The sequence below is a fragment of the Aethalodelphis obliquidens genome, unplaced genomic scaffold (assembly GCF_003676395.1).
Source record: "Aethalodelphis obliquidens isolate GAN/ISIS:26980383/991018 unplaced genomic scaffold, ASM367639v1 scaffold19, whole genome shotgun sequence".
NCBI lineage: Eukaryota > Metazoa > Chordata > Mammalia > Artiodactyla > Delphinidae > Aethalodelphis > Aethalodelphis obliquidens.
The window spans coordinates 14,146,246-14,173,929 of NW_020837963.1; the positions used below are offsets into that span (position 1 = coordinate 14,146,246).

General features: G+C 45.5%; 1 protein-coding gene across 25 annotated transcripts in view; it reads left to right on the forward strand.

Moving 5' to 3' along the window:
- The window catches only part of ZNF532 (zinc finger protein 532), a 108,989-nt gene that overhangs the window by 37,937 nt on the left and 43,368 nt on the right, over positions 1-27,684 (forward strand). For 15 of the 25 annotated variants that reach the window (XR_003435274.1, XM_027118633.1, XM_027118640.1 and 12 more), the window contains 4 exons: positions 3,761-4,507; positions 4,698-4,746; positions 11,508-13,870; positions 25,872-26,053. Coding sequence is in view for 24 of the 25 variants with exons in the window: in XM_027118633.1 (XP_026974434.1) it covers positions 4,382-4,507; positions 4,698-4,746; positions 11,508-13,870; positions 25,872-26,053 (2,720 nt within the window). In the remaining variant the exon portion in view is untranslated. Of the gene's footprint in view, positions 1-2,701; positions 2,808-3,760; positions 4,508-4,697; positions 4,747-5,850; positions 5,959-7,621; positions 7,766-11,507; positions 13,871-25,871; positions 26,054-27,684 lie in introns of those variants that run through there. The other 10 variants (XM_027118644.1, XM_027118643.1, XM_027118647.1 and 7 more) reach the window with 6 other exon arrangements.

Genomic DNA, 27,684 nt, shown 5'->3' on the forward strand with positions numbered 1-27,684 from the left:
GTCAAATCTTTTCATATGGTTGCCCAGATCTGTTTTTTGTAAATTAATTAATCAATTTAAAAATTTTTGGCTGCGTTGGGTCTTCGTTGCTGCGTGCAGGCTTTCTCTAGTTGTGGCGAGCAGGGACTACTCTTCGTTGCGGTGCGTGGGCTTCTCGTTGTGGTGGCTTCTTTTGTCGTGGAGCACAGGCTCTAGGTGCGCGGGCTTCAGTAGTTGTGGCACACGGGCTCAGTAGTTGTGGCTCACGGGCTCTAGAGCGCAGGCTTAGTATTTGTGGCCATGGGCTTAGTTGCTCTGCTGCATGTGGGATCTTCCTGGACCAGGGCTCGAACCCATGCCGCCTGCATTGGCAGGCAGATTCTTAATCACTGCACCACCAAGGAAGTCCCCAGATCTGGTTTTTATAGCTGTCAGAATTTTAGCCTAGATCAATACAAAATTATTCCTTGGATGGGCAATCAAGCTGCTTTTATATATTTTAAAAACGTGTTTTGTGTTCTAGTATCAACACTACATAGGAATCTGGCTACAAATTTAGATTGCATTTGGGTGGGTGATATTTTTGGTCTGTGATTTGTCTTTTAATACAGTTTTTACAAGAATTTTACAGATTCATGAACCTTAGGGAGATAGTTAAAAACCTATTAAAATTAAATTTTGTGCATTTGGTTTTATCAAGGCAAAATAAGCAGCTGAAATAAAACGGACCTGGGAGTTAGAGGTTTGCATTTATCATTCCCCAATTTAAGGTGCAGCTTAGATGGTAGAGAATGCCAAGGGTAGCAGTATAGTTAAATGAAGGAGATTAATTAAAGTGTAGGCAACTGGAATGATATAAAATTCACATCTTCCGGATGTAATTTCTTCTCTGTATTTGTCTTTCCTGGGAAACCCTGCCTGAGAACCTTCTGAGCATGTGTCTTGCTATTGAGTGTGAGGGGGGACTGTAAGCTGAAGTGAATATTCTTCTTTACTCCTTGTCTCAAAACAGAGATACACATTTTCTTTTCTGTTCCCCACATCACATTAATTATTAATCAGTTGTTTTTTTTTTTTTTTTTTTTTTTTTTTTGCCGTAAGCGGGCCTCTCACTGTTGCGGCCTCTCCCGCTGTGGAGCACAGGCTCAGCGGCCGTGGCTCACGGGCCTAGCCGCTCCGCGGCATGTGGGATCCTCCGTGACCGGGGCACGAACCCGTGTCCCCTGCATCGGCAGGCGGACTTTCAACCACTGTGCCACCAGGGAAGCCCTATTAATCAGTTTTTTATTTTATTTTATTTTACTAACTGAGACTCAAAACTTAGAGCTTGATAAAATTCTTGTATCTCCTGTGGGGAAAACTTACTCGTGCGGGTCCTGAGGATTTGGAGAAGGCAGGTCTCACCCCCGGCCTTCCCTGCATCTGGAGGACAGTACGTCTTCTGCAGGGCACCGAGCAGCCAGAATCCTTTCAGCTGTGGCTGCCGAGCTTGCTCCCGCTGCTCGTGGGAAGCTTTGCCCACCATGGAGTTGCTAGTCCATAGTTCTGCTGTCCTTTGGGCGCTGCGGAGCTCAAGTGAGGGCGGTGCCCCACGCCTCTGGTCTGAGCATCTCTTTGTCCACCCCCCTGGTTCTGACCTGCTGGGTCATTTGCACCTCAGCCTCTAATTCTGATCCCGACTGAGGCTCACGCCTCAGCCTGTGGGTTCTGTGCTGGACAGGGTGAGCCCCTGACCTTTGACCCCTAGCCCCTCGTTACCAGCCCCCCTGCTGAGAGTGCTGCCCACTTAGCTCCTTTCTTTTCTTGCTCAGATCCAGACGCTGACGAGGAACCTGTCAGCCACACGGGTCTCCTGGCTGTGGTTGCAGGTCTCTGGTCTGGTTGTGGGATGAAAAGAGTAGGAACATGCCTTGAAAATGTCTGACCACCTGCCCTCCGTGTTTGAATGTTATGCTCTCTGTGCTTTTTGTGTAGTGTATTTGATCATGACAAAGTTCCCTCTAGATATCTAAATAGCACAGCCCTGGGGTTGGGTGTATGCTGTTATCTCCATTTTTAGGTGGAAAACTTTCCAACACAAAGAAGCCAGAGAGAACACAGGGAATGTTAGTGCTGGGAGGGACATTGGGCCTCACACCCGCTGTCTGTGTGTTGTCGCTGGGACATTAAAGCTCATTCTCTTCAGCAGGGTTTGTCCATAGAAACTAGTTTATTTTAGGCAACTGTATGGATGGGTTTTTGTATGCTCTTATTAAGTGACAAGAACGTAGGTCGGTAAGTGATTTCATGGAGCTGCAGAGAGAAGTAAATAGGAAATTCATCATCTCCCTCCATGCATTCATTCATCAGTCACAGAACAAATATTTCTTTTACAGCTAGTAAGCAAACCGTATTAGGAAAAGTTTAAACTTTCTAGTAACGTAGAAGTTGTATAAGAAGTCATCATTGTGTGTCATAAATATTTATAAAGTTGGGGGCAGGGTGGGCTTAAAGTAACTCTAATGCATGGTGGCAGCAACAGAATTGGTGCAGCCATCTGGGAAATCATTCTGGCATTTGTGTTCACAGATCAGAAAAAACGACCTATGGTTAGATCAAAATTTGGGAACTATAGCATCCCTCTTTTTGGAGACTTACAATATTTGTTGCGTAATAGAGGCTGTCCTGCAGAAAGAAATCTGTTCAGCGTAGAAAAATTCAGCATTTACTCTATGTATTTCAGTGCTGCGTTTGTGAAAAGCCTAGTAAGGTCCTTCAAAACTGGGGTCTGTGTTTCGCAGTGTGTGAAGTGCAGCACGTGAAGGGCTTTTACTGTTTTCCTAGTGGAGGTGAGTGTCATGGACAACGTGGATAGGACTTGGACGGGGGACAGGTTGGGAGGGAAGATGAAGGAGGGCTTTAGTGTAAGTTTGACCTCCTCTTGGGAGAGTCAAGCGGCATATAAAGTTGGCAATTGGAAAGGTGGCTCTGAAGGCAGAATTAGGGCTGTAGGTAGAAATGTGTGAGCTCTGTGAATATATGGGATTGTTGTGACCACAGGGGTGGCCGAGGCTGCCTTTGGACAAAGGTAGGTGACAGAGTCTGACGGGACCCAGGAGGGGAAGAGCCAGGGAGGGAGTCAGGGGAAACCCGAGGGGCTTCTAGCAGTGCTTGCAGGGTCCACGAGAGGACAAGATGGCTGGAAAATGAAATTCTGCTGAAAGGCAGTGGCAGTAAGAAAGGACACAGGCAACAAGGACCAGCACAAGGCAACAAAGAATGGGAATGGACCGTTTTTGGAGTGTTTTCTAGCTGTGAGGCACGCGCTTTATTTCATTTAGTAACTATACACTATTAAATGAACGCATGCATTTTCATTTAACTTTTATTTTGGAATAATTTTAGCTTCTAGAAAAATTGCAAAAATAATACAAAGAATTTCCAGGTGCCCTTTACCCAATTTTCCCTAGCCACCTTGTATAATTATAACATATTAATCAAAACTAAAAAATTATCATTGGTATAATGCTAACTAGACCATAGACTTTAGTCAAATTTCAGCAGTTTTCAACTAAGTGGAGGACACTATTTGTGTACAGTTCCCTTTCTCTGTAACCTTACAGTATACAGTCAAGGTTTTGTTTTCCAAAGTTACTTGGGTGGGTTCTTTTCCTCCGTACGGTCTCTTCAGCATGGGTGTTACGTCATTTGCTTGTGATATAGTTAGCTCTTTGGTACACTTGGTCTCTTATTTTGGGCCTCTCCTCATTCCTGATTGCTTTTATTTTTTGTTTACACACAGTAAAACTCTCTGGGTCTTGACAAAGACATAGACGTGTGTATCCAGCCCCACAGTTGTGGTACAGAACAGTTCTGTCACCTCCACGTTTCCCCCTACAGCCTGGATCTTAACGGTGGTTTCAGGCGAGTGGGTAGCAAAGGGGTGGGGAAGGAGCTGGGCGGTGTAGGATCTCCCCGACGACTGAGAACTTGACTGTGAGGGCAGCGTGCCCATGGACAGAGCACAAGGGTAGGGTCTCCAGGTTGAGGCTGGGGGACGTCTCTTTAGCCAGTAGGTAGAGGTAATAGGAGTGGCCAAAAGCCCCGGAGCGGGGCAGCAACCTCCCAGTGAGGACCAGCTGGGAAAGGCCAGCTGTGCGGACCAGGCAGGGTCTGAAGGGGCAGGCGGACCGTGGGGAGGGGTCCTGCCTGTTGTCTTCGCAGCTGACTGTGGAAAGAAGGAGGTGTGGAGTAGGTACCAGGGGAAGGTTGGAAAACAGCCTCTGTCCCCTGGCAGGGTGGGAGTTAAGGAGAAGGAAAAGAGAGGGTGGTGGGGCAGAGTGACACAGAGGACGGCCTGGGGCACGAGGAGCGGGGATTTGCTGCAGTCCTCTCTGGAGGTACCCTTGACAGCTGCAGAACCATGTGGAAAACGCAAAGGAGCTTTTTACTGCAGAGCTTTCGTTTGACCTGTGAGTGCTTGGAGTTGGGGGGAGTGATGCGAGGAGTAGGCCAAGAACTGCGAGTCAAGCTTCTGGAAGAGGCTGAGGTTTGTAGGGACCATTTGCTTCTGTTCCTGTGGGAGGAAGGGTGGGTGGAGGAGGGAAGGGGAGGCGCTCGTCGGTGTAGCCTTGAGGGAAAAGTGAAGGATAACCCGCAGGGAGGGGCAGGGGCTGGATATATTCTTGTCTTTCCCAAGGTTGTGCCCTGATGCAGTGCCTCTGTGTTTATGTTTCCAGAAGCAGTTTGAACTTTCACATCGGTGGTTTTTCAAGTCAGGAATATTAGGTATTAACTGAAGAAGAAAACACGGCCTTGGCCAGAGTATCTGTATGTCAATATTGATACCATCAGGATTCAGTGAAACAAGAAGATATCTATTCTGGACGATAGCAGCTGCCTTTACTAATTTCTTATTAACTCATACAGAATTAAAACGTATATTCTTTCCTTTTCACCTTATGTGTAAACTGTCTTTTTACACGTGGGCAGCTAACCTGGTGGGGGCTGTTTAGAAAGTGAAGTTCTTCTGGCCTCAGCAGGTGGTGTGCAGGGAGTGGGGGGGACGCCCGCCAGTGCTGGAAGCTGAGAGGGGCTGGGCGCTCTGTGGTCCTGGGTCACACTTCTTCCCAGTGGCTGGAGAGGAGCCTCAGACCTACATGGTGCCCTGGCTTACCGTCCAGATCCACCCAGGGCCTGATGAATGTGGAGGATGGAGATAAAATAAACACTTCTCTCTGGCGTTTTGGCACTTGTATGGGGCCTTCAACTAGCATGTATTTAAGAGATTCCATAGCTCCATTTATTATTGCTTATTTTTTCCCTCAAAGCTATACGCGTGTAGCCATTCGTGTGTGTGTGTGTTTGTGTATTTTTTTTAGTTATTATTTTTTTGAGACCTAAGTGTCTGCCAGTTTTTGGGGCCCAGTCTCGTTGTCCATCCCCCACCCTTCCCTAGAGAGCAGCCCTGAGGCAGAGACATAGCCCATCAGGTGTTTTGTTTTGTTTCTGTTTTTTGTTTTAAACTCCACAAAACTGACATCATTTCCCAGCTGGTTTAGAAGAGCGAGCAAAGAAGCATGAAGCAGATTTGTGTAACTGAACCTGCTGTTGGGGATGGAATTGCAGTGAGAAAATATTTTTCCCTGATAAGCAATTCAGATTGAAGTGAGGGAGAAGGAAATGGTCAGTTGGGGAAAAAGAGATGTGATGTCTTTTTCTCTTTTGTGGTTGAAGAGATGTCATGATGGAGGGCGTTGAAAATGCTAAAGGTGAAAAGGGATTGGTGAAGAAGGAAGAGCCCAAGGGTGTGTGTGTACTAGTATGAGGGGAAAGGCAGGGATTGGGAGGTAGAGGCCAGGAGAAACCAACCCCCTGCTTATTTCTTTGAAGACATGAAACCTGAGGGTGCTAAGTCATTTTCTGTGAGCAGCAAACTAAATGTGAAGCATTGCATAATATCAACACACATAAGAACATTGCATAGTTGAAGAAATGAAGGTTAGAAATGTGAGTTAGATTCATTAATCTGTTGAATTACTTCTTCGAAAAGGGCTTCAGTGGCCAGATAAGTGCCAGAAAACAGTGACAAATACAGTCCCCCAGAAGGATAACAGACCTTGGATTATCATAGTTGTTCTTTGAAAAGTTTGTGTAATGCTGTTGAGGCGATCTGTAGACTTGGATTTGTTTTTCTTTAGGATTATTATGACTTAGCGTTTATTGATTTTCATTAAAGAAAATGTTAGTTTCTCCATTTACATGGGGAAGCCGATGTGTTGTCACCGGTCACATTGACCTTTGCGTATTCATTTTGCAGGCGTGTATCTGGGGATTATTTGCAGTTGGGTTCAGTGGTTACTTTATGACTGGGAGCTTCTGTGCCATCATCCTCTAGTTGGAAATTGACAAGTGCCTTCATGAAGAACAGATTCTTATTGCAAAGTGTAAGAAGTATGATTAAGGGGTGAATGGGTTTTTCGTAAGTTTTTCTTTTGATTTGATAACTTTTGACTTTTACCAACAAAGATGAAATAGCTTACTATAATTTTAAGAGACTTTGGTAGGAAAGGAAGTGTTTTGTCTGTGTCATAGGAGGGAATAGAGTGACCATGTGACAGACTTGAGTTCTTTGATTTTCTTTTTTTATAAACAGGCCTAGCATTCCCCCCCCCCCCCCCCAGACATTTTCAAGGTGAAAGGACTTTTATACATCAAGCACAAATGCTGTTAGTGAATTATACGTTATTTATAGGGGGTTTAGTTTAAATTAAAAGACTGTTAGTGCCTTTGAAGGAAGCTGTATTTTACAGGGTTTAAATGAGATGAAAGACATTGTTGCAATAACTAAAACTAATTCTGTTTGAAAGTCAAGCTGTTGAGGGAAAGGGAAGCTAAAATGAGATCTTTTTATCTTATCTTTTAAACGAGAAGACCGAGATTTATCTTTGTAATGTTTTTAAGCAGAAGAATCTATTTTTAAAACAGTACTTAGGAATTGGGGTGAGCAAAAGTAAAGAAGACTTTCAAACATAAACGTTTCTCTCTGTACTTGATAGAGCGGAGAAGTGAAGCAGGAGTTCAGCATTTTCCCCCCAAGTGGTAAATTCACTCTTGCCTTCCAGAATGTGGGAAGGGTGAGGGTAGTAATAGGACGGTGTGATTGTGGGCATGACAAACATTTCTATAAACCAAAAAAGAAGTGTGAAGTTACAGACAGCGGTGTTTATTACATTGATTATACAGCCCGGGAGAGGTGAACTCACCGCCACTATGGTCTTGGGTTTCAGACAATGCGATGTGCTTTCAGCAGCCGCTGCACTTGGCCTGTTATGCCCGCTGTGCATTTTCACCTTATTCTTTCAGGTGAACTAGGAGAGCTGACTCACATGTTTTTAAACTGCTGCTAATTCACTCTTACCTCTCCACAGTGTCCCAGTACTTCACCCCAAAGAGTTCATCTGGGTTTATCTTCTTCCCTAAAGAGAAAGTGTATACATCTTAGGCGTTAGGAGGAGGGGGGGGTGGGGGCAGGTATGCCTAGATGTCCACAGAAAAAGTTGTTCCTGCATCAGGAATGTCTTCTGGACTCCTTGGGGGGCTTGCAGATGTGGAAGTTCCTCTCTGGGGTTTTCTAAGCCTTCACTCTGCTTTATTTATGCAGATAGGAAAAGATAACGGCAGTGTGGTGGGCGACATCCTACCATTGACGATAAGATTTAATGCTGCTGCTGTCGCCGCCATATGTGAGCACCTGTGTGTCCATAAAGCAGGCAGGTCCCTGTTGTGTGTAAACAGGAGGGAGATGGTACGAATCATGTATTAATCTTCCAAGTATTCATCAGAATGCCTGCCAGCTGCACTGCCAGTGTGAACTGCCAGTCGCTTAGCAAGTTGTGTTTCACGTGGTGACCCTTTTATCATTTCTTGTGGTTGTGTGTTCTGGGCCTCCCACCCACTGAGTATTTGAATTTTCTGTTATGTTCTTTTTGTTCCTGAACCGACTGCCCTCTAGGATGAATGGTGTGAAACTGGATGACGTCTTTTGCTCACCAAAATCATAAGGAGAGGGCAAATGACATAAATCCCATGTAGCTGTAAAGAAAGGGTTGAGGGATTTAGGCAGAGCCCAGCCACCACTGGGGACATCCAGAGGCTGGATCCCAGCTTTGGATAAGTGGTGGCATTAAAAAACCACCTTTCAGGCCCATTCGACTCCAGTGGGGTTTTGGGGGTGGTTCATGAGTCTATGTTTTGAATTCTCTAAAAAGTGATCTACAAACTTGGATCATCATGACTGGTAAAGATAGATCATAGGGACGCTTCGCTCATGGTGGTTTTATTGTGAGTATTCAATTTATAAAGGCAGTATGATGCTTAAAAATAAAGCTGGTGAGGGACTTCCCTGGTGGCGCAGTGGTTAAGAATCCGCCTGCCAGTGCAGGGGACACAGGTTTGATCCCCGGTCTGGGAAGATCTCACTTGCCATGGAGCAACTAAGCCCGCGAGCCACAACTACTGAAGCCCGCGCGCCTAGAGCCCGTGCTCCGCAACAAGAGAAGCCACTGCAATGAGAAGCCCACACACTGCAACGAAGAGTAGCCCCCGCTCGCCGTAACTAGAGAAAGCCCACGCTCAGAAATGAAGACCCAGCGCAGTCAAAAATAAATAAATTAAATAAATAAATAACACAGTGACATTCAGGGATTATTCCTAAGTGGGTGGACTCTTAAGTGGGTATATTGTCTGACAGATGGATTTTTCATTGCCCACATTTTACAGTTCAGCTTCATTTAAAAAAGAAAATCATAATATCAAACTTTCTCGCTAGATTTGACTTCATATAGTTGTTTTCATGTCATCATATGCTTAGAAGTGTTGTACTTTGATGCCGGGGGTGCATTATTCCCTGTCTGGTCCTGCAGGCACCCATCTGGGAGAAAAGTGGCCCAGAGTGTTCTCTCTAGGCCAAGCAAACCATCTAGAGAAAAGTACATGTGACTTCTGAGACATAAGTGCATGGAAAGTGATTTATTCTTTTATTTATGATATTTTCTGTTGCTTTCTCTCTTTATTAATGCACTTCAAAAAAATTTATTTATTTTTGGCTGCTTTGGGTCTTCGTTGTTGCACTCAGGCTTTCTCTAGTTGTGAGTGGAGGCTACTCTTCATTGTGGTGCGCGGGCTTCTCATCGTGGTGGCTTCTCTTGTTGCGGAGCACGGGCTCTAGGCTCACGGGCTTCAGTAGTTGTGGCTAGCAGGCTCTAGAGCGCAGGCTCAGTAGTTGTGGCACACGGGCTTAGTTGCTCCGTGGCATGTGGGATCTTCCTGGACCAGGGCTTGAACCCGTGTCCCCTGCATTGGCAGGCGGATTCTTAACCACTGTGCCACCAGGGAAGCCCTGGAAAGTGATTTATTCTTCAGCTCCTATTGAACCATAAGTGTTTGTTTCATCTTCAACAGTAGTTTTTCCCAACGAAATTCTTTGAAGTATTTGGGTGTGTCCCAGAGTGGGTGAATATGCTGAGGGTGTCTTAGCAGCTGATGATGGATTTATGGTTAATGTGAATTTTCACGGGTATGTTTATTGTTGCCTGAGTAGAAATCCTACTGTGATCCTCTTATAGTTATTTTTATTAGGAATGCATGATTTTTTACAGATAGTACAAGAAAAAAATCATTAAATACTTTCGTAAAATATGAAAGACAACTTCTCAGTGATTTAAAGCAGACTTAAAGGAGGAATGATGTAGTAAATATTGACAAGGAAAGAGTCTAGGTGTCTACAAATCACTTAGGCCGATTCTTCCATTGAAAGTTGCCTAAGATCAGCTGTGATCCTTGTTTCTTCCGACATTGATTGTTTCTTGATTCCCCTCTCTTCTTCCCTTCTTCTCCTTTGCTTTCTTTCTCTCCCTCTCCTTCCCTTTCCAGTTTTTCATTCATCCTCTTCCCTTTCCTTCTCTTCCTGGCTGCTGGCCTCCATGGCAGAAGGAAGGAACAGGCCCAGAGAGATCCCCTTACTTCCTGAGGGTCTCAGAGGCAGTGAGTTGTCTGCAGAGCAGGGTCAAGGCCTGTTCTTATTGTAAGTCCTGTGTTGTGGTCCCTGACTTGTGTCCTGTTGGTTATTTGGCATTTATGGTGCAAAGGCAAGTGGGACATTGCCTGTCTTCAGGCAGCTGACCAGGCCAGTGGGTAAGAAGAGACAAGTACACACACACTTTAATACATACAGAGCATAATCGAATCATAAGATGGAGTGCTCTGGGGGTTCAGGGAGGAGGAAGAGCTCCCCTACAGTGGAAGGGCCCCTTGTAAAGACCCCAAGCAGTCTGTGTATGTATATATCCTTCATCTTTAGTATCGGCTGTGACTGTCCATTTTCCTAAAACTCTCCATCCTTCTACCATCCAGGGCTTCGTGCACATTAATGCAAGCACTTCTTCTTCTTTTTTTTTTTTTTGCGGTACGCGGGCCTCTCACTGTTGCAGCCTCTCCCGTTGCGGAGCACAGGCTCCGGACGCGCAGGCTCAGCGGCCATGGCTCACGGGCCCAGCCGCTCCGCGGCATGTGGGATCTTCCCGGACCGGGGCACGAATCCGTGTCCCCTGCATCGGCAGGCGGACTCTCAACCACTGCGCCACCAAGGAAGCCCCAATGAAAGCACTTCTTCATAGACTGTTGTCCACCCTGATCTAGCCTGGCTGCCAAAGAGAGGGCCTTCCTCCCCCGGGCTCTGTCACGTACTTGGGTCCATGTTGTCAACGTGCTGGGAGTAATTTCGTGGAAGGCCTTTCTCAGCTGCCACAGCCATTTGCGAGACTGTGTTGGCTGAGTATTGATTAGGAAACAGCTGTGCATTCCCTTAACTAGCGAAACCACTGGACTGGGGAGGGAGATGGAAGGGACACTGCACTTTTCTGCCTGGAGAGTGTTTTTTTTCCCTAACATAATGGAGGGAATTAAGATGAAGTAAAACGTGATGGAATGAGCTCCTGGGGGATTTTTGAAACTTTATCAGCAGTAGACGGCCTGTGCTGGGTTGGGATGCTCACTTCTGTGGATGAATTGAAATCTGTAATTGGGGTTTTGCCTGTAATCTATTGCTTTTCATGTGATACCCCAAATCTGACGGTGACTGTGTTAGCAATAGTTTTGCCAGTAGAATTAAATGCTGTCAAGATCAAGATATGTTTGGAAGTAGTTTTTTGTGAAAATGGTGAGGTGAATCCAATGATAAATAACATTTTCTAGTCATTAACACCAGAACCTGCTCTTCGTGCTATAATAGTTTTGATCAGCTTGTTAGAGAGGCTCCACGCTGGCAGTGCTGCACGGCCTTTTGGAGGAATTACTTCAAAGCTGTAATCGTCAGGGCTTTATACCTGTTTTCCAGATGCTTGTTCACTTTGGCTCAATGTCCTGACATTATAGTAAGTGCAGTTGGCAACTCGCTCTTTCATGATAATCATCACTGTTCGTGTAAGTCCCATAGGGGTGTTTATCTGCATGTTCATTGCTGATGGAATTATTTTCTGTTCGTTTAACAGAACATCTGATCAAATTCATGACCATGGGGGATATGAAGACCCCAGACTTTGATGACCTCCTGGCAGCATTTGACATCCCAGATATGGTCGATCCCAAAGCAGCTATTGAGTCTGGACACGACGACCAGGAAGGCCACATCAAGCAGAACGCCCACGTGGACGACGACTCCCACACGCCGTCCTCCTCCGACGTCGGCGTCAGTGTTATTGTGAAGAATGTGCGGAACATCGACTCCTCTGAGGGCGCAGAGAAGGACGGCCACAATCCCACCGGCAACGGCCTGCACAACGGGTTTCTCTCGGCGTCCTCTCTGGACACTTACAGTAAAGATGGATCGAAGTCCTTGAAAGGAGACGTGCCTACCTCAGAGGTGACTTTAAAAGACTCCGCTTTCAGCCAGTTCAGCCCCATCTCCAGTGCTGAAGAGTTTGACGACGATGAGAAGATAGAGGTGGACGACCCCCCGGACAAAGAGGACATGCGCTCCGGTTTCAGATCGAATGTGTTGACAGGGTCAGTTCCCCAGCAGGACTATGACAAACTGAAGGCACTCGGGGGAGAAGGCTTAAGCAAAACTGGCATCTCTACGCCAGGCAACCTAGAGAAAAACAAAGTTGTCAAGAGAGAAACGGAAACAAATTCTATAAACCTGAGTGTTTATGAACCTTTCAAAGTCAGAAAAATGGAGGATAAACTGAAGGAAAACTCTGAAAAGGTGCTTGAAAACAGGGTCCCCGAGGGCAAGCTGAGCTCGGAGAAGAATGACGCCTCCCTTGGCGGTGTGGTGCCCTCGAGGACCAAGCCATCCTCCAAGCTCTCTTCCTGCATCGCTGCAATTGCGGCTCTTAGTGCTAAAAAGGCCGCTTCGGACTCCTCTAAAGAACCAGTGACCAACTCCCGGGAGGCCTCTCCGTTACCAAAAGAAGTAAACGATAGCCCTAGAGCCATTGAAAAGTCTCCGGAATCCCAGAGTCTCATCGATGGGACGAAAAAAGCATCCCTTAAGCAGCCGGATAGTCCCAGGAGCATTTCCAGTGAGAACAGTAGCAAGGGATCGCCATCCTCTCCTGCAGGGTCAACACCAGCAATTCCCAAAGTCCGCATAAAAACCATCAAGACGTCTTCTGGGGAAATCAAGAGAACGGTGACGAGGGTGTTGCCTGAAGTCGATCTCGATGCTGGAAAAAAGCCTTCTGAGCAGACGGGGTCCATGGTGGCGTCCGTGACGTCGCTGCTGTCGTCTCCGACCTCGGCCGCCGTCCTTTCCTCCCCGCCCAGGGCGCCTCTGCAATCGGCGGTCGTTACCAACGCGGTGGCCCCCGCCGAGCTGACCCCCAAACAGGTCACCATCAAGCCTGTGGCGACTGCCTTCCTCCCGGTGTCGGCCGTGAAGACGGCCGGGTCTCAAGTCATTAATTTGAAGCTCGCCAACAACACGACGGTCAAAGCCACGGTCATATCTGCTGCTTCCGTGCAGAGCGCCAGCAGTGCCATCATTAAAGCTGCCAACGCCATCCAGCAGCAGACCGTCGTGGTGCCGGCCTCCAGCTTGGCCAATGCCAAACTCGTGCCAAAGACTGTGCACCTTGCCAACCTTAACCTTCTGCCTCAGGGCGCCCAGGCCACCTCCGAGCTCCGCCAGGTGCTCACCAAACCTCAGCAGCAAATAAAGCAGGCAATAATCAGTGCCGCGGCCTCACAGCCACCCAAGAAGGTGTCGCGGGTCCAGGTGGTGTCCTCCCTGCAGAGTTCTGTGGTGGAAGCTTTCAACAAGGTGCTGAGCAGCGTCAACCCAGTCCCAGTTTACATCCCCAACCTTAGTCCTCCTGCGAACGCGGGCATCACGTTACCGACCCGCGGCTACAAGTGCTTGGAGTGTGGGGACTCTTTCGCCCTTGAGAAGAGCCTGACCCAACACTACGACAGGCGCAGCGTGCGCATCGAAGTAACGTGCAACCACTGCACCAAGAACCTCGTTTTTTACAACAAGTGCAGTCTCCTGTCCCATGCCCGCGGGCACAAGGAGAAGGGAGTGGTGATGCAGTGTTCACACTTGATCTTGAAGCCAGTCCCAGCAGATCAGATGATTGTTTCTCCATCAAGCAATACTCCTGCTTCATCTTCCGCCCTCCCGAGCTCCTCGGGAGCCGGCACACACACTGTAACAAAAATTCAGTCTGGCATAACCGGGACAGTCATATCAGCCCCTTCCAGCACACCCATCATTCCAGCTATGCCTCTGGATGAAGACCCATCCAAGCTCTGTAGGCATAGTCTGAAATGTTTGGAGTGTAATGAAGTTTTCCAGGATGAGACGTCGCTGGCCACTCATTTCCAGCAGGCTGCAGATACAAGTGGACAAGTAGAGTATCATTTACATTTTGGTATTTCGGTGATGAGTCTGTAGACATGAGTGCTCTATACCGTGCCCGTGGATTTTAGGGGCGGGAGCTCAGTTAAATGGGGGGATGTGTGTGTCTATTTGTGTACACACTCACATGTGAGAGAGGATTGTTTGCATAAAGCAGTGTTGAAATATGAATCTTATTTAAAAATCAGTGTTTTTGAAGATGACTGTTTTAGACAGAAGCTGTGTACTAGTTGGGTCATGGCACCTTAGATGTGGGGTAAGTAAAGGAGTTCTTAATTGTTGGGTGATTGGAATTTACGTTGGAAGTCTGAGCTCTAGCGAGTGATAGTATAGACCCTTTGGATTAAGTGTTCAAGTCAGGCTACGTCACCAGCGTTCCTGAGTCACTTATTAGCGACCGTTGTGGGATTTAAAAATTTCCTGTTGTTGTTTATAATTATTGTCTTTTACAGTTAAACACACCCAGTTGATACCCACTTTTCAGGCATGCCTGCTTACTTAAGGTGTTGGTCTGGTATATTCAGTAATATTCTCCACTGCAGTGAATTTAACCTTCTAACGGAAAACCCATCCATTTAAATAGAATACCTTTGAGTTTGTTTGTGGCATTTTTTTTTTTTTTCTTTTCTTTTTTGGGCTACGTTGGTTCTTCGTTGCGGTGGCTTCCTCTCGTTGCGGAGCACGGGCCCTAGAGTGTGCGGGCTTCAGTAGTTGCGGTGCGTGGGCTCAGTAGTTGTGGCGCATGGGCTCTAGGGCGCAGGCTCAGTAGTGGTGGCGCATGGGCTTAGTTGCTCTGTGGCATGTGGGATCTTCCCGAACCAGGGATTGAACCCCTGTCCCCTGCCTTGGCAGGTGGATTCTTAACCACTGTGCCACCAGGGAAATCCCTTGTTTGTGGCATTTTTGGTTTGTTTTTTTGTGGTGAAGTGTAGGTTGGTGTTGGTGAGATGTATTTCACAGTGCGCGTCAGTCGGCGGTTTTATCTCTACCATTTGCTTCTCTCCATGAGGCAACTTCTGGGCAGTAGATAAATGTGTTTTACAGATATATGGAAGTAACTGGGCATGTTGAGTGAAACTAATTCAAGCTAGAGAGACCTTATGACTTATTGTGCAAACCAGGAAACGTGTGATATTGGAAGGGGCGCTGGTTTGAGCTGATATATACCCTGGCTCAAACTTCTGTTTTGGAAGCCCCAGTGGTAAACTGATCTTTCCCTTACTTGCCTCCGCTGTCTTGTGACGAGGAGCTTTATGCTGTGGTTCAGACGTCTGGTACTGTCACTGTGATCAGCTCCCCAAGGGCAACTGCTGAGTCAAGTTCTTTGTAGGATTTAAGTTTGGGGAACAAAAGATCAAGAATACCTCAGTGACTTTTCCTGTGGACATTCAGTTGAGTGGAAATGGAGGCGATAAAGAGTTTCGAGAACATTCTTGCATCGAGAACGTTGGATGTTACATGTTTCATTGGCTCTGACGGTAAAGCGCTCAAGTGGTTAAGCTGGTTCAAGAAGAAGTGATTGTTGCAGCCCCCCAAGCGCGTCCTGGTGACAGGGCTTGGGTTCTTTCTGGGTTCCTCTTACCTGGTCACCGCTTCATCAAAGGGGCAGTCTTTCCTTCTGTCTTAAAAGGATGCAGTTAAAAAAAAAAAAAAAAAGAAAAAGCCGTTTCCGTAGTTCTCTCTGTTCTGTTGGTATTTTGTGCAGGTGGTGGAGTATGTCCCGGCTCACGTGTGCTGGTCCGTATTGGCATGTGGAGCTGCCTTGAGAGATGTCTGTTCCCTTGGGGACCTTTTCTTCCCTGTTTTCCCCTCGTTTTTGTTCTCTGTTAACCATTTAGGCTCATCCGCTGAACCGGGGTCAAATAGGGAAGCGCTTTCCCTCAGGGAAAGAGATTGACGTCTCTTCTTGTGTGGGTGGTTGCTTTGCCTTGACTCTTTGTATTTTGCTGGGACAGGTGTGTAGCGCAGCTCCCCCGTTTCCCCTGGAGCACTGAGGGATGAGTCAGGGCAGAATATATGTTAACTCCAGGGCCAGGTAATACTAGGCCGGACAGTCACCCTGTTCTGGTTCCTTCCTCTGACTCTGCCGAGCTAGGGTCCACTCAGCCCACCAGAGAAGAGCATTTCTGTCGAGTGAGCTTCAGCTGCCGCCTGAGCCAGCCACCGCCTGGCTGGCAGCGCCAGCACACCCCGAGGCACGTCTCCCGCTCCTAGTGCCCCTGCTTTCACCCAAACGCTGCCCTTCACCACGGTATCCCCTCCACAACTTGCCACTCTTCTCAGGCTCTGCCGGGGGCTCTGCGCACCCAGGGGCAGCCTGGTCTGGTCTGTCACCCGGCCGCCCAGCCTGCGCCCCTGGGTGCGGAGCGGCTGCCCCTTCTTCAGCCTCCTTAACACCTTCCTCGAGTCTCTCCTGCAGCCCAGGAGGCCAGTGGCATCCGTGCAGCTCCTGCTGTCCTAGCCTCAAGTGTAGTGGGAGCTCGGGTGGCCCCCACCTGTGGTTGGCCCCTGGCGCGGCATCAGGTACCCATGGCGATGGGAGGCTGGGGCTGAAGACAGGAAGGACGGGAGAGAAAAGAGAAAAATTCTTCATTTCGTCTTCTCCAGTTTGCTATTCACACGACCGCTGGCCGGTTTACAGTTTGTGAACTTAAATTTAAGTGTGGGGGAAAAAGTCCACCTGTATAAACTGTTTCCTCTCTGACGAGGGCACTTACAACACATAGTTCAACTTCTCAATTTTGTAAGAAGATCTAAGGGCACCTCAAGCACCAGTCTTTGCCTGAGTGCCTTCTTTCTGTCTTGCTTTCCGTTTCTCCGTTGGCCTCCCCGTTCCTGGTGACTCGTGCGTGAACTTGAGCCGGAGCAGGCTGCCTCACTGCCCGGGGGTGGGGACCGTTACAGGGTCAGCCGCGGGCCTGCAGCTGCCCGTTTTCTCTTCTGGCTCTTCTCAGGTCTGCCCAGGCCGGGCTTCCCTACGTCTGCACATAGGCTTAGAGTCATGTACAACAGCTTCCTGTACTGACCCCAGCTAGCGTTGATTCTGGAGGTTAAAGGGTGTGACCTCAGGGCCCTGGCAAGACTAACAGGCCCCCGGGCCCTTGCTCCGTGCCTTTCCACGTGTGAGTTTACCAGACCTAGAGAAAGGTGTGCCGGTTCACTGACAGCGGGGATATTCCTTCCTCCTTCCCTTCCTGCCTCCCATCAGGGATTTTCCTATTCCTCCCTTCCTTTCTCCTGCCCACCTTCTACTTATAATTGCCAAGGTAGTTAAAAAATTTTATGTGATAATGCCGAAAGTATTCCGTGCTAATTAACACCTTGAGTCTTCTCAGATCATCCCATTTTCAAATTAAACTTTTTATTTTGAGGTAATTGTAGATTATGGTAGGAAATAATACAGAGGTATCCTGTGTACCCTTTACCCAGTTTCCCCCAATGGTAACATCTTGCAAAACTATTAAACTGTATCATATCCAGGCTGTTGGCACTGATGCTGTCAACACGTAGAGCCCTTCCACGACCATAAGAGTCCCTCATATTGCCTTTTTAGAGCCCCAGTCACCTCCCTCCCACCCCTGCCTCCCTCTTAACCCCTAGGAGCCACTAATCTCTTCTCCTTTCTATAATCTTGTCATTTCAGGAATGTTATATAAATGGAGTCATACCGTATGTAGCCTTTGAGACTGGCTTTTTTCCACTCAGCGTAATTCCCTGGAGATTCATCCAGGTTGTTGGATGTATCACTAGTTTGTTCCCAGTTTGGGGCTATTATGAATAAAGCTGCCACAAACATTTGTCTGCAGGTTTTTGTGGGAACGTAAGTTTTCCTTTCTCGGGGGTAAATCCTTTTGTGTGCTGGGTTGTGTGGTAGTTGCATATTTATATTCACAAGAAATTCTTTTCCACAGCGGCTGTACAATTTTGAATCTCAAGAGCAGTGTATTAGTGGTCTAGTTTCTCCACATCGTCACCGACATTTGGTGGTGGCATCATTTCGTATTTTAGCCATCCGGATAGGTGTGTAGTGATATCTTGTGGTTTTAATTTGTGTTTCCTCCATAGCTAATAATGTTGAATACCTTTTTGTGTTTATTTGCCATCTGCCTATCCTTTTTGGTGAAATGTCTCTTCTTCTGTCCATTTTCTAATTCGTTTTTTGGTTTGTTTTTACTGTTGAGTGTTAAGCGTTCTTGATACATTTTAGATACTGGTCCTGTGTCGGTATGTGTTTGCAAGTCTTTTCTCCCAGTCTGTGGCTTGTCTTTTCATCTTATGAGGTCTTTGGCAGAATAAATGTTTTTAATTTTGATGAAGTCCCATTTATCAGTTTTCTCTGTTACGGCCTGTGCTTTTGGTGTCAGGTCTAAGTTCGCTTTGCTGTAGATCCTGAGAACCTTCTTTTATGTTTTTTTTCTAAAAGAAGTTTAGTGTTATGATTTGCGTTTAAGTCTGTGGTCCGTTTTGGGTTAGTTTTGTATAATGTGTGAGACTTGGATGGAGATTTCTTTTGCCCCACGCATGTCCTTTTTCTCCAGTACCACTTGTCGAGAAGGCTGCCTTCCTCCACTGAATTGCCTTTGCAGTTTGTCAGACGTCAGCTGGCATATTTGTGGAGCCATTTCTGGGACTCTGGTGGACTGACTCCTCCAACTTTATTCTTTCCTCTCAAAATCGTTTTGTAGCTATTCTGGTTATTTTGCCTTTACATATATATTTTAGAAGAGTCTTGTCTATAATCTACCAAAAAATTCTTGTTGGGATTTTGATAGGAATTATGTTAAACCTGTATATCAATTTGGGGGGGAAGTCTTTTCTTTATTATGTTGAGTCTTTCAGTCTATGAACAAAGAATGTCTCTCCATTTATTTCGATCTTCTTTGATTTATCATTTTGTAGTTTTTATCATACAAGCCCTATACATGTTTTGTTTGCTTGCTTTCCTTCTTTCTTTACGTTTTGTTGGTGCTTCCCCTCCCCCCTGCCCCCCTTGCACGTGGGCAGGTGTAAATGGTATTATATTTTTCAGTGTTCACATGTTTGTTGCTAATATATGGAAACACAATTAATTTTTGTGTATTTATCATGTATCCCTTGTCTTTGTTAAACTCGTTATTGGATTTAGGGTATTTTTTGGGGGGAAAGATTATATAGATTATTTTTCAGATATTGGACCAACCTTGCATCTCTGGGATGAATCCCACTTGATCAAGGTGTGTTAATTCTTTTTATATATTGTGAATTATATTTGCTAATATTTTGTTAGTATTTTGCATCTGTATTCATATAGGAAGGGACTTATAACTGGTGTTAGATTTTCTTTAAATATTTGATAGAATTCTTCAGTGAAACCATCTGGGCCTGGAGATTTCTTTTTTTGGGATTTTTTTTTAAACACCCGCTGGGCTGGTGGAGGGACTCATTATCACTTGGTAGGGATGAAGGTCCCACTTCCCTGCTGCCATCTCTGATACCATCTGGGTGAGGGTACTAGGACACCTTATTACAGCCTCAGGAGCGGAGGTCTGGGCTCCACCTGGACTTGGCGTGCTATGGGTGAGGGCGCAGTGCTTCCTGGGGTGTTTGGCTGGAGTAGAGCAGTAATTGTCTTTTGCTAGGCTTCCCCTTTCCGGATCCTTTGGCTAAAGATAGCAGGCTTTTGTTGGGGATTTTTTTGTCTGTGCCCCTTGGCGTTCCTGGGTTCCCCGTTTCCTCAGCTCCAAATCTGGGATCCGTGAGGCAAAAAGAACCCCGGAGAACTCATCACTAGGGACCTGAGGTGCCTCGCCAGCCTGCCTCCTCTCTGCCTTCCAGAGCCTCATTATGTTTGTTGTATATATAACGCCCAGGAGTGTTAGTTGTACTTAGTGGAAGGAATAGAGAGAGGTGCTTCTATTCCATTTCCCTTGAAGTGGAAGTTTCACTCTACTTTTTCAAATACAGCTCCTCCAGGAGAGAATGTGTGGTTACGTCACCGGGCTCTGCCTGAGGCCCTCCGGCCTGTGGTTCTCAGTCGCTTTTTGGAGTCAGGCTTCCTGGGACGACAGCATTCCACTTGACTCTGGACTCCTCTCCTCTTTGAGCCTGAGGCATGTCCCCTGCTCAGTGAGGTCACCTCCATCTTGGCCTATCTGTGGCAGCTGTCAGGAGTGAGCGTCTCTTCTTCTCCCTTTCCTATGTGTTGAACGCGGCCTCTTCAGACCTCAGCCTTTCTGTTGAGAATGGCTTCTTGGTGTAGTGCAGGCACCATCTCCCTTCTCTTTTTATCTTTCATTTTCTCCCCATTTATATTTTTACCCCTGTTTATGGTTCGAAAGGCTCCTTTTCCAGGTTGGTCCAGGGGTGCTTGTTTGAACCGGGTGAAGGGTTTCTTTTTCTTTTGACACCAGCTGTGGCTGTCTGTGCGAAACTCCTCTCACCGTCACCCCGTACATACGTGCTCAGGCTCTGGAGCCAGCATGTCATGGGATAAAGTAAGGTTTGGGTGGCATTTGCTGAATTCTGCCTTGTCAGTTACTCCTTCTCTTAAAGGTATTCTGTGGCCAGTCTATACAAGGGAATGATGGACTCAGGGACTCAGAGTGCTGCTTTATCATTCGCTGGCCCCGTGCTCAGCAAACCCGCATGCAGGTCTCTGTGGAGAGCCGGGTGGGAATCTGTGGTTCAGCTGGAAGCCCTCTTCACCCTGCATCCCCCGAGCCTGAATCCGAGCCAGGACCCCAGGCAAGCTCGGGCCCAGGTTAGTCTGCCTGCCTCCATCTGCTTACCCTGCCGAGGAGCAAGCCCCGAGGAGTGGGGGTGCGATGGGGCATCTGGGGAGGGTCATGCCCTTCCCAGCGGCCCTGAACCAAGCGGTGCAATAAGAGTGGAGCACGTGGACATCGACTTCTAACCCCGGTAAAACTGCCCTGGTTGGCAGTTTTTCCACCCTATCCCATTAATAATTCCTGCCTTGGGGCACACTGAGAAAAAAGGAGTGGGTGGAGGGGCTAGAGAAGTTTCCCTCCTCTCCATGAAGTAGTTAAGAGCTGACAACTGTAGTTTTAATAATTGAAAATTAAACTTATTGGAATGTTGTTGCTTCACCTCTTGGTAAAACCACAGCTAAACTTAGCCAAGTACAGACTGGAAGCGCGTATTATAACCTCCGAATCGGTAAAATCAGTTTTCTTCCCGTAGAATCTGTATCAGCTGTAGAGTCAGAGGATGTCATAGGTCCTTTGCTCAACTCTTTTATTTCACAGTTGAAGAGACAAATGCCCAATCAGTGGCCAACTCAGAACCTGAGGCAAGATTTCTTTATTGCTAGCTATTCTTTCCAGTTTCTGATGCTGGTAACCTAAGATGTAGAAGCATAGAACTTTACAGCTGCAGGGACCATAGGAGTCTTCTGAGAATGGACCCTGGGGTTACATTCAGATTAGCTTCAAGGGTGCAGGTGAAGGTGACTTATCTGCCACGGTCCTTATTTTGGGGGGTTGCTGATTCAGTTCAGGTTCAGGGAGTTTATGGGCATCATTACTAGAACATACCAGGTGTATTAAATTATCCCGAGCAGCCTCCCCCAGGTCTCATTTCTAGACGTACTCTGCTCCAGCAGCTGCTTCTGGAGGCCGTGGGGCCGCCTCAGTTCCCGCGCCCACCCCAAACACCATCATTAGCTTGGTTTTTGGCCCTGCTCTCCTAAACGTTTACTATTAATTTTGGTCAGGCTAGTCCTGTCCCAGTTGATAGTTTAATGTTATCAACTCTTAATTTATCCGTCTTCTTGAGCGATTGTCATCTGAGTGGATTATATGTGTGGACCATACTGCTTTCTGCGAATTTGCTCATTTCACTGTCAACTTTTATTAGGGATTTTTAGTGCAGAATGATTTGAGGACAAAACCAGCACCAACAGCTAGCATTGGGAACAATGGTATATACAGTTATTTCTGCTATAATGCTTGCTTTGTGTTACTTCCATTTAACTGAGATCTGAAATGCAGTGCTTTGTCTGTGTTCTCATTGTGAAACTGGGTGAAAGTGAGAGCCAGAAAACAAACTGGTATACTTTTATTATTATTACTATTATTTGGTAATTATACTGTAGATGGAAAATTACAAAACTGCTGTCAGTGAGGCAGAAACAGTGTACTTAGCATCTGGGCTGACTGTTAAGTTGACAGTGTTTTGACCTCTGGATCAGTGGGTTTCATGCTGTCACAGGCTTTTGGTCTGTTTGAAATTTAAGCATGAGTAGATGCTATATTTACTCACATTTCCCGAGCCTTCCTCATCTTTTCCCTTGCTCCTCTTCTCCCTAAAACATGAGGTGAAACACATAGAATTGTTTTCCTTGTTACTCAGATAATTCCTCCTGCATACAGAGAGGGTGCCGAGCCCTAGGGCTATCTGAATCCTTACCAGGGCCCCAGTGTACCCCGTTCCTCACCGCCTGCGTTGGAGGCCTAGCCTTCACTCTGTGTGCCAGGATTGGGCAGAGAAGGGTGCAATGCAGGTAGCTGTCAAGTATGAGTGTGATTACTTTTCAGCTTTATTTTCAGCTTTCTCATGTTACCTGAGTATTGAAAAATAATGTTTTAGTTTAAAAAGTAGCAGTTCTCTGAGCAAATGAGTCTGCCCCAGACTAGAAATTAACCGCTTATTACCTAAGTACTGCAAACGTTTTCCATTTTCAGATGACGTAAGTAAACTGTCAAAAGACACACGAGACTATTTAAGTGCATTTTATTATACTGTTTTCTGTTCAGAAGGCAGGTCCTGTCACGTTAAACTGCTTTATCCTGTCGAAAGTAGCCTCAGCTTGTATAGTAGAGAGTTAGAGTTTTAAGGTACATTTTTGTTTCTTTGATTTAAAGTAAGGAAAAAAAGACAGTCAGATTCTTGTAGACCACAGAGAAATCCTGGCCTGCCCCCATCCTCAAATGCATCTCCCCAGATCCAGAGAACGTGTGTCATCACTGTGAATTCCCAGTATCCCAGAGAAGCTAATGGCATCTGCTCCTCTGTGCTGTGAAGATCTGTCACCGTTGTCTCAGGAAGCAGAGAGGGCACATTATCTAAAACAGGGGCGGTGGATAAAACTGGAGGGAGAGCAATTAGGTAAACCCTAAAACTATTGCTAGCACACAAGTATCCAGGAAGAGACCTAAAACTATTGCTAGCACACAAGTATCCAGGAAGAGAACGTCTGCAGTCCAGACAACTTGCTTGTTCTCAAGATGGAATGGAGTGGGAACAGGTAAACGGAAACGTGGGAGTCAGCACAGAGTCTGCGCACAAATACACATGCATCCGTGTGTGCAAACTAAAGAGTAGAACTTAATCTGATGTGATTTCCCAGGGACTGAATTCTGTGATTTGGGGCTGTAGCCCACTCTGGCTCCCACCCTCGCCTGTACTTCTTTCCGTACCTACAGTGGGTGAGGCGCCTCAGCCCATGGAAATGGCTGAGTGCAGATTCCTGTAGCTCATCAGTGGTGGAGGGGACAGGGAGGGCAGAGGCTGCCGCCTGCTCTCACAGAGCCCTGGGGCCACAGGGAGCGCCCTGCTGCACAGTGCAGTGTGAAGGGAATGCGTCCCCTCTCCAAGGACTGGTGCGAGAGAGGTCTCTATTGAAAGGTTGGTAATTGGGTGACCTTGTTACTCTAAAGCATTTTTCATAGTCTTTGCAGTCAGACATTTCTATCGTAAAGAGCACTTTAATTAACAAAACCTCTTCTTGAATAATTTTGATACTTATTTTAGTTGACCTGCTAGTAACAGAGCTCTTTCACCCACCAACCGGTCCATGACTATTTTTATAGTTACGTGTGTTACAAACATACGGGCATCCAGTAGGGGAGCGTGTTTAAGTAATTCATTGTGAATTTTATGTGTATCGTGAAGGGTGTTTGTTAACATGTCTTGATGAGAGATCATGTGAAACTTCTCTTCAGCTTTAAGGAGCACATACTTTGTCTCCTTTTTAGATCTCCTGTTTTTATTTTTGTTGCTGTCTCTCCCTATAATAAAAGTGGTAGAACCACATCACTCTCCGAGAAGGAGAAGCTGCGGAGGTGGATTGGGGGATGGCCTGTAACCCTGACAGCGGTCCTCTGTCCTTCACGTGCATTTGCCCGGCGGCGGGGCGGGGTGGGGTGGGGTGGGGGGTGGGGGGCGCGTTTTTGCTTGTTTATTCCTTGTGGACCCCCACCCTACTCCTCCCTTGGCCTTGGAATTAATTATTCAGAGCCCAGTTCAAATCCCGGTTCTTCCACCTCATAGCTGTGAGGTCTTGGCAAGTTTCTTAACTTCTCTAAACCTCATTTCCTCATCTGTAAACTGGAGATAATATTATCCACTTCATAGGTTATGATGAGAATCAGATGAGGTGATGTATCGAAGTTTATCTGTTTAAAGGACCTAGTTCACCACTTGGCTTAGAGCGGAATGGGCTCAATACATATGATAAATATAAAATGTTTTGACTTGAGTGTAGAAAACACTGGTTTTATTCCTAAGTAAGTGCAAGACATTCTGAGATGTCTGTGGAAATTCACACATTATCATTCACTGCCTGGGATGAATGACGGTGTGGTAAAAGCGAATAGAAGACCTTCGTTCAAAGAAACAGACTACCTGTGATAATGGAGGTGTCACCAGGATCTTATAATTAATGCATCTGTTGATTGGTTTTCATTGCTGTGGCTTTGGAATATGTGTTATTAGAAAAGGAATGCCATTTTAAAATGATGCTTAACCTCATCATAGCTGCCTGTAATGTTCTTATTTTGTGACTGCAATAAACATTTTATGGGATAAAATTGGTAATTTAGGCCTTTCAGGAGAGAACCAAGAAAGAGTTTTCAAGTGTTTCTGATTTTTCTTAGTTTAGGTTCCTCAGAAGTTTAAACCTTAATTTGTTTGCAATAGCTGAAAGAATAAAAAGTCTTTTGAAAATGTCTTAATTCTGTTGTCAGTACAAAAGATTGTTTCAGTTTTAGCTGGAGTCTATATTTTGAGGCTTTCTTTAACTGACTTTAATAAAAATTACACATTTTAGAAGGTAGTAGTAGGTACTTGTGGCACGAATGTCCAGATAGTATTCAGACACATTTTATCTTCTGCTATGTTAGGTTTATTTTTGGAATGGAAGTAATTGAGTTCTCTGTTTATATTTACTTCGAGTTTTTTGTGTTTTAAAAACATGCCATGTTTGTTTAGTGCTTATATCTAAGGGGATGAAAACTATGTAGTGTGTTCCAGTTTTTCCTGGTTAGTGAATGGTGTAGAGCCCTTTCCACAGAGGATTTCAGTCTGTTTTAGTTTATATGTGATTAGATTTTAAGCTCTGTGAAGTTTCAATTTCATATGAATTTATGTATCTAAACTTGGTTCGTTGGTTTTAATCATAAGTCATAATGATCAGTTCATCCACTTAAGAAACCAGTTCATGTGCAAAAAAGAACAACTGATTGCTGCGGCCATTCTTTTTGCATTCCTGTGTTTCAGATCTCAAATAACTGAAGTGAAAAAAATTAAAAAAAGAAAGAAAGAAAGCTGGATTAACCACTAATTAATTTTTATTATTTTGAAGAAACTTTTTTGAGTTGTGGGAGCTCTACTGTCAAGATAGATGCCCATAAACTTGTATTTTAAAGTTAATTATACATTAAAGTAGATTTACTAACATACTTTATAAGGATACCTCTTCTTCACACTAAAAAAAAAAATGTAAACGTAACAAAATTGGAAGTCTACCTAATGCTAACAGTCTCTTTACATCGTACTTTGGGATGAGCATGACTACATAGTACATATTGTCTGTATTTTACAGGGACATTTTATATTGACCATTTAACTTTTAAGTTTGCTTTTTCTTTGGAAATCAATTATCGTAGTATTTGAAATGACCGCTGTATACTTATTTTGAGGTTTAACCAAGCTTCTTTGCATATTAGAAAATACTTCGTAGGACCAACCCTGTTTCCCCCTTTGGTTTATTTAGAAGACTTGCACTGTCTGCCAGATGCTGCTTCCTAACCAGTGCAGTTACGCATCTCATCAGAGAATCCACCAGCACAAATCTCCCTACACCTGCCCCGAGTGCGGGGCCATCTGCAGGTCGGTGCACTTCCAGACCCACGTCACCAAGAACTGTCTGCACTACACGCGGAGAGTTGGTTTTCGGTCAGTATATCGTTCATTTCTGTGCAAATAAAGCTTATTCACGTCTGAGGGCACAGGGTTCTGAGTGGTCTGTGCACATCGTTTTCAGGGTCATACAGTGATACCTCGATTAACAGATCCTCTGGGAACCTGGCTCATTTGTAGTCGAGTTGATCTGTGTGAATCCTGTAATGTGGTATTGACTCTGGTCCACACGAAGCCGAGGGTCAATGGGACCCATCCTTCTAAGCAAAAGTGTGCAGGTGGTAAGGTTTGGCCTTGATTGACTGTTAGAGCCTTTATACTTTCTGTACCCTTTCTAGCATACTTCTGTTGTCACGCTCTCTGCATTTTAAGCCCTGCAAGAATGCAGTGCGTTTCTGTACCTCTGAATACTTGCTCTCATCAAAACAGAAAGGGTATGGATGGTCCCTTACTTTTATCTTGTCCTGTTAAAGGATTGGGTGTGTGTCCTTTCCTACCACCGCTCGTTGTGGAAGAGCCTTCCACCCCAGATCACCTTCCTTTATTCCTTCTTCTCCATTACCTGAGTCCAGGCTTCTCCCTCATCTCTGCACATCTTAACCGTGACCCCTTTCACTGCCCCCTAATATTCTCAGATGTGTCTTTTACAACATCTGACAAGGCTAATGTTAGTTTAGTCTTTTACAACATCTGACAAATCTAAATGTTAGTTTAGTATCGAGCGATGATGCATTTGAACTTGATCCTCCACTTTGTGACCTTCTGAAATGCATTCCTGTACCTTTTAGAAACATTTTGTTCCTGTACATTTTGATCCAGTGAAGGTCCACCAAGAACACACGTCATTGATATACAGTGTCTTTGTTAATAGAGGTATTACTGTATTGTGTATTTATCTTAGACTTGAACATTTGTTCACCTGGTATTGTTAATGTTAGACTGTTAATATACAATTATTTTTTTTCTTTTAGTTGTGATACAGATAAGATGTTTTATAAAAATGAAGGCCAGTCGGTATGATTTAAAAGTTTTATTTCAGTTAAATTTGCGTTATGGCATCACCAATTTCTAGGTGGTTCAGTCCATTCTTCTAACACTAAGACTTATTTCACATTTTTATCTCACGCCTCCAAACCTGTGAGGCACAGATGTTTAATGGATTGGCAACCACCCTAGTAGAAAACCTTTGGTTTGGAAACTTAGAAACCAGGGTTTTTGTACCAGTTAGGCTCCTCATTGTGTGGTAATTCATGTGTTCTTTGTGCCTTGGTGCCCTGTCTGTAAAATGGGTGTGACGTTTGCCTCCATCTCTGTGGGCATGTTACAGAGCAAAACAGGATAGTCCAAGAGCATGCTAAGTGCTTAAGAGGAATGTTCCACATTGAAGGTGCCCTCGATTCCACAGAATTCATACACAGTGATACTTTGGTTCTTATCCCATGTTTTGAAACTCTTATTACTGGATTCTTTATTTAATATAAAACTACAAGTGCAGTTCTTTTAACGGATGCCAATTTCCTCAGATATTTATAGTTGATTTTTCTAATATAATGAAAGTGAACTTAAGTTGGAATGAATAAAGGAAGTAAGACTCCTATAATGCTAGCTATTCCTGGTATCTTTTTTTTTTTTTTTTTTTTGCGGTACGCGGGCCTCTCACTGTTGTG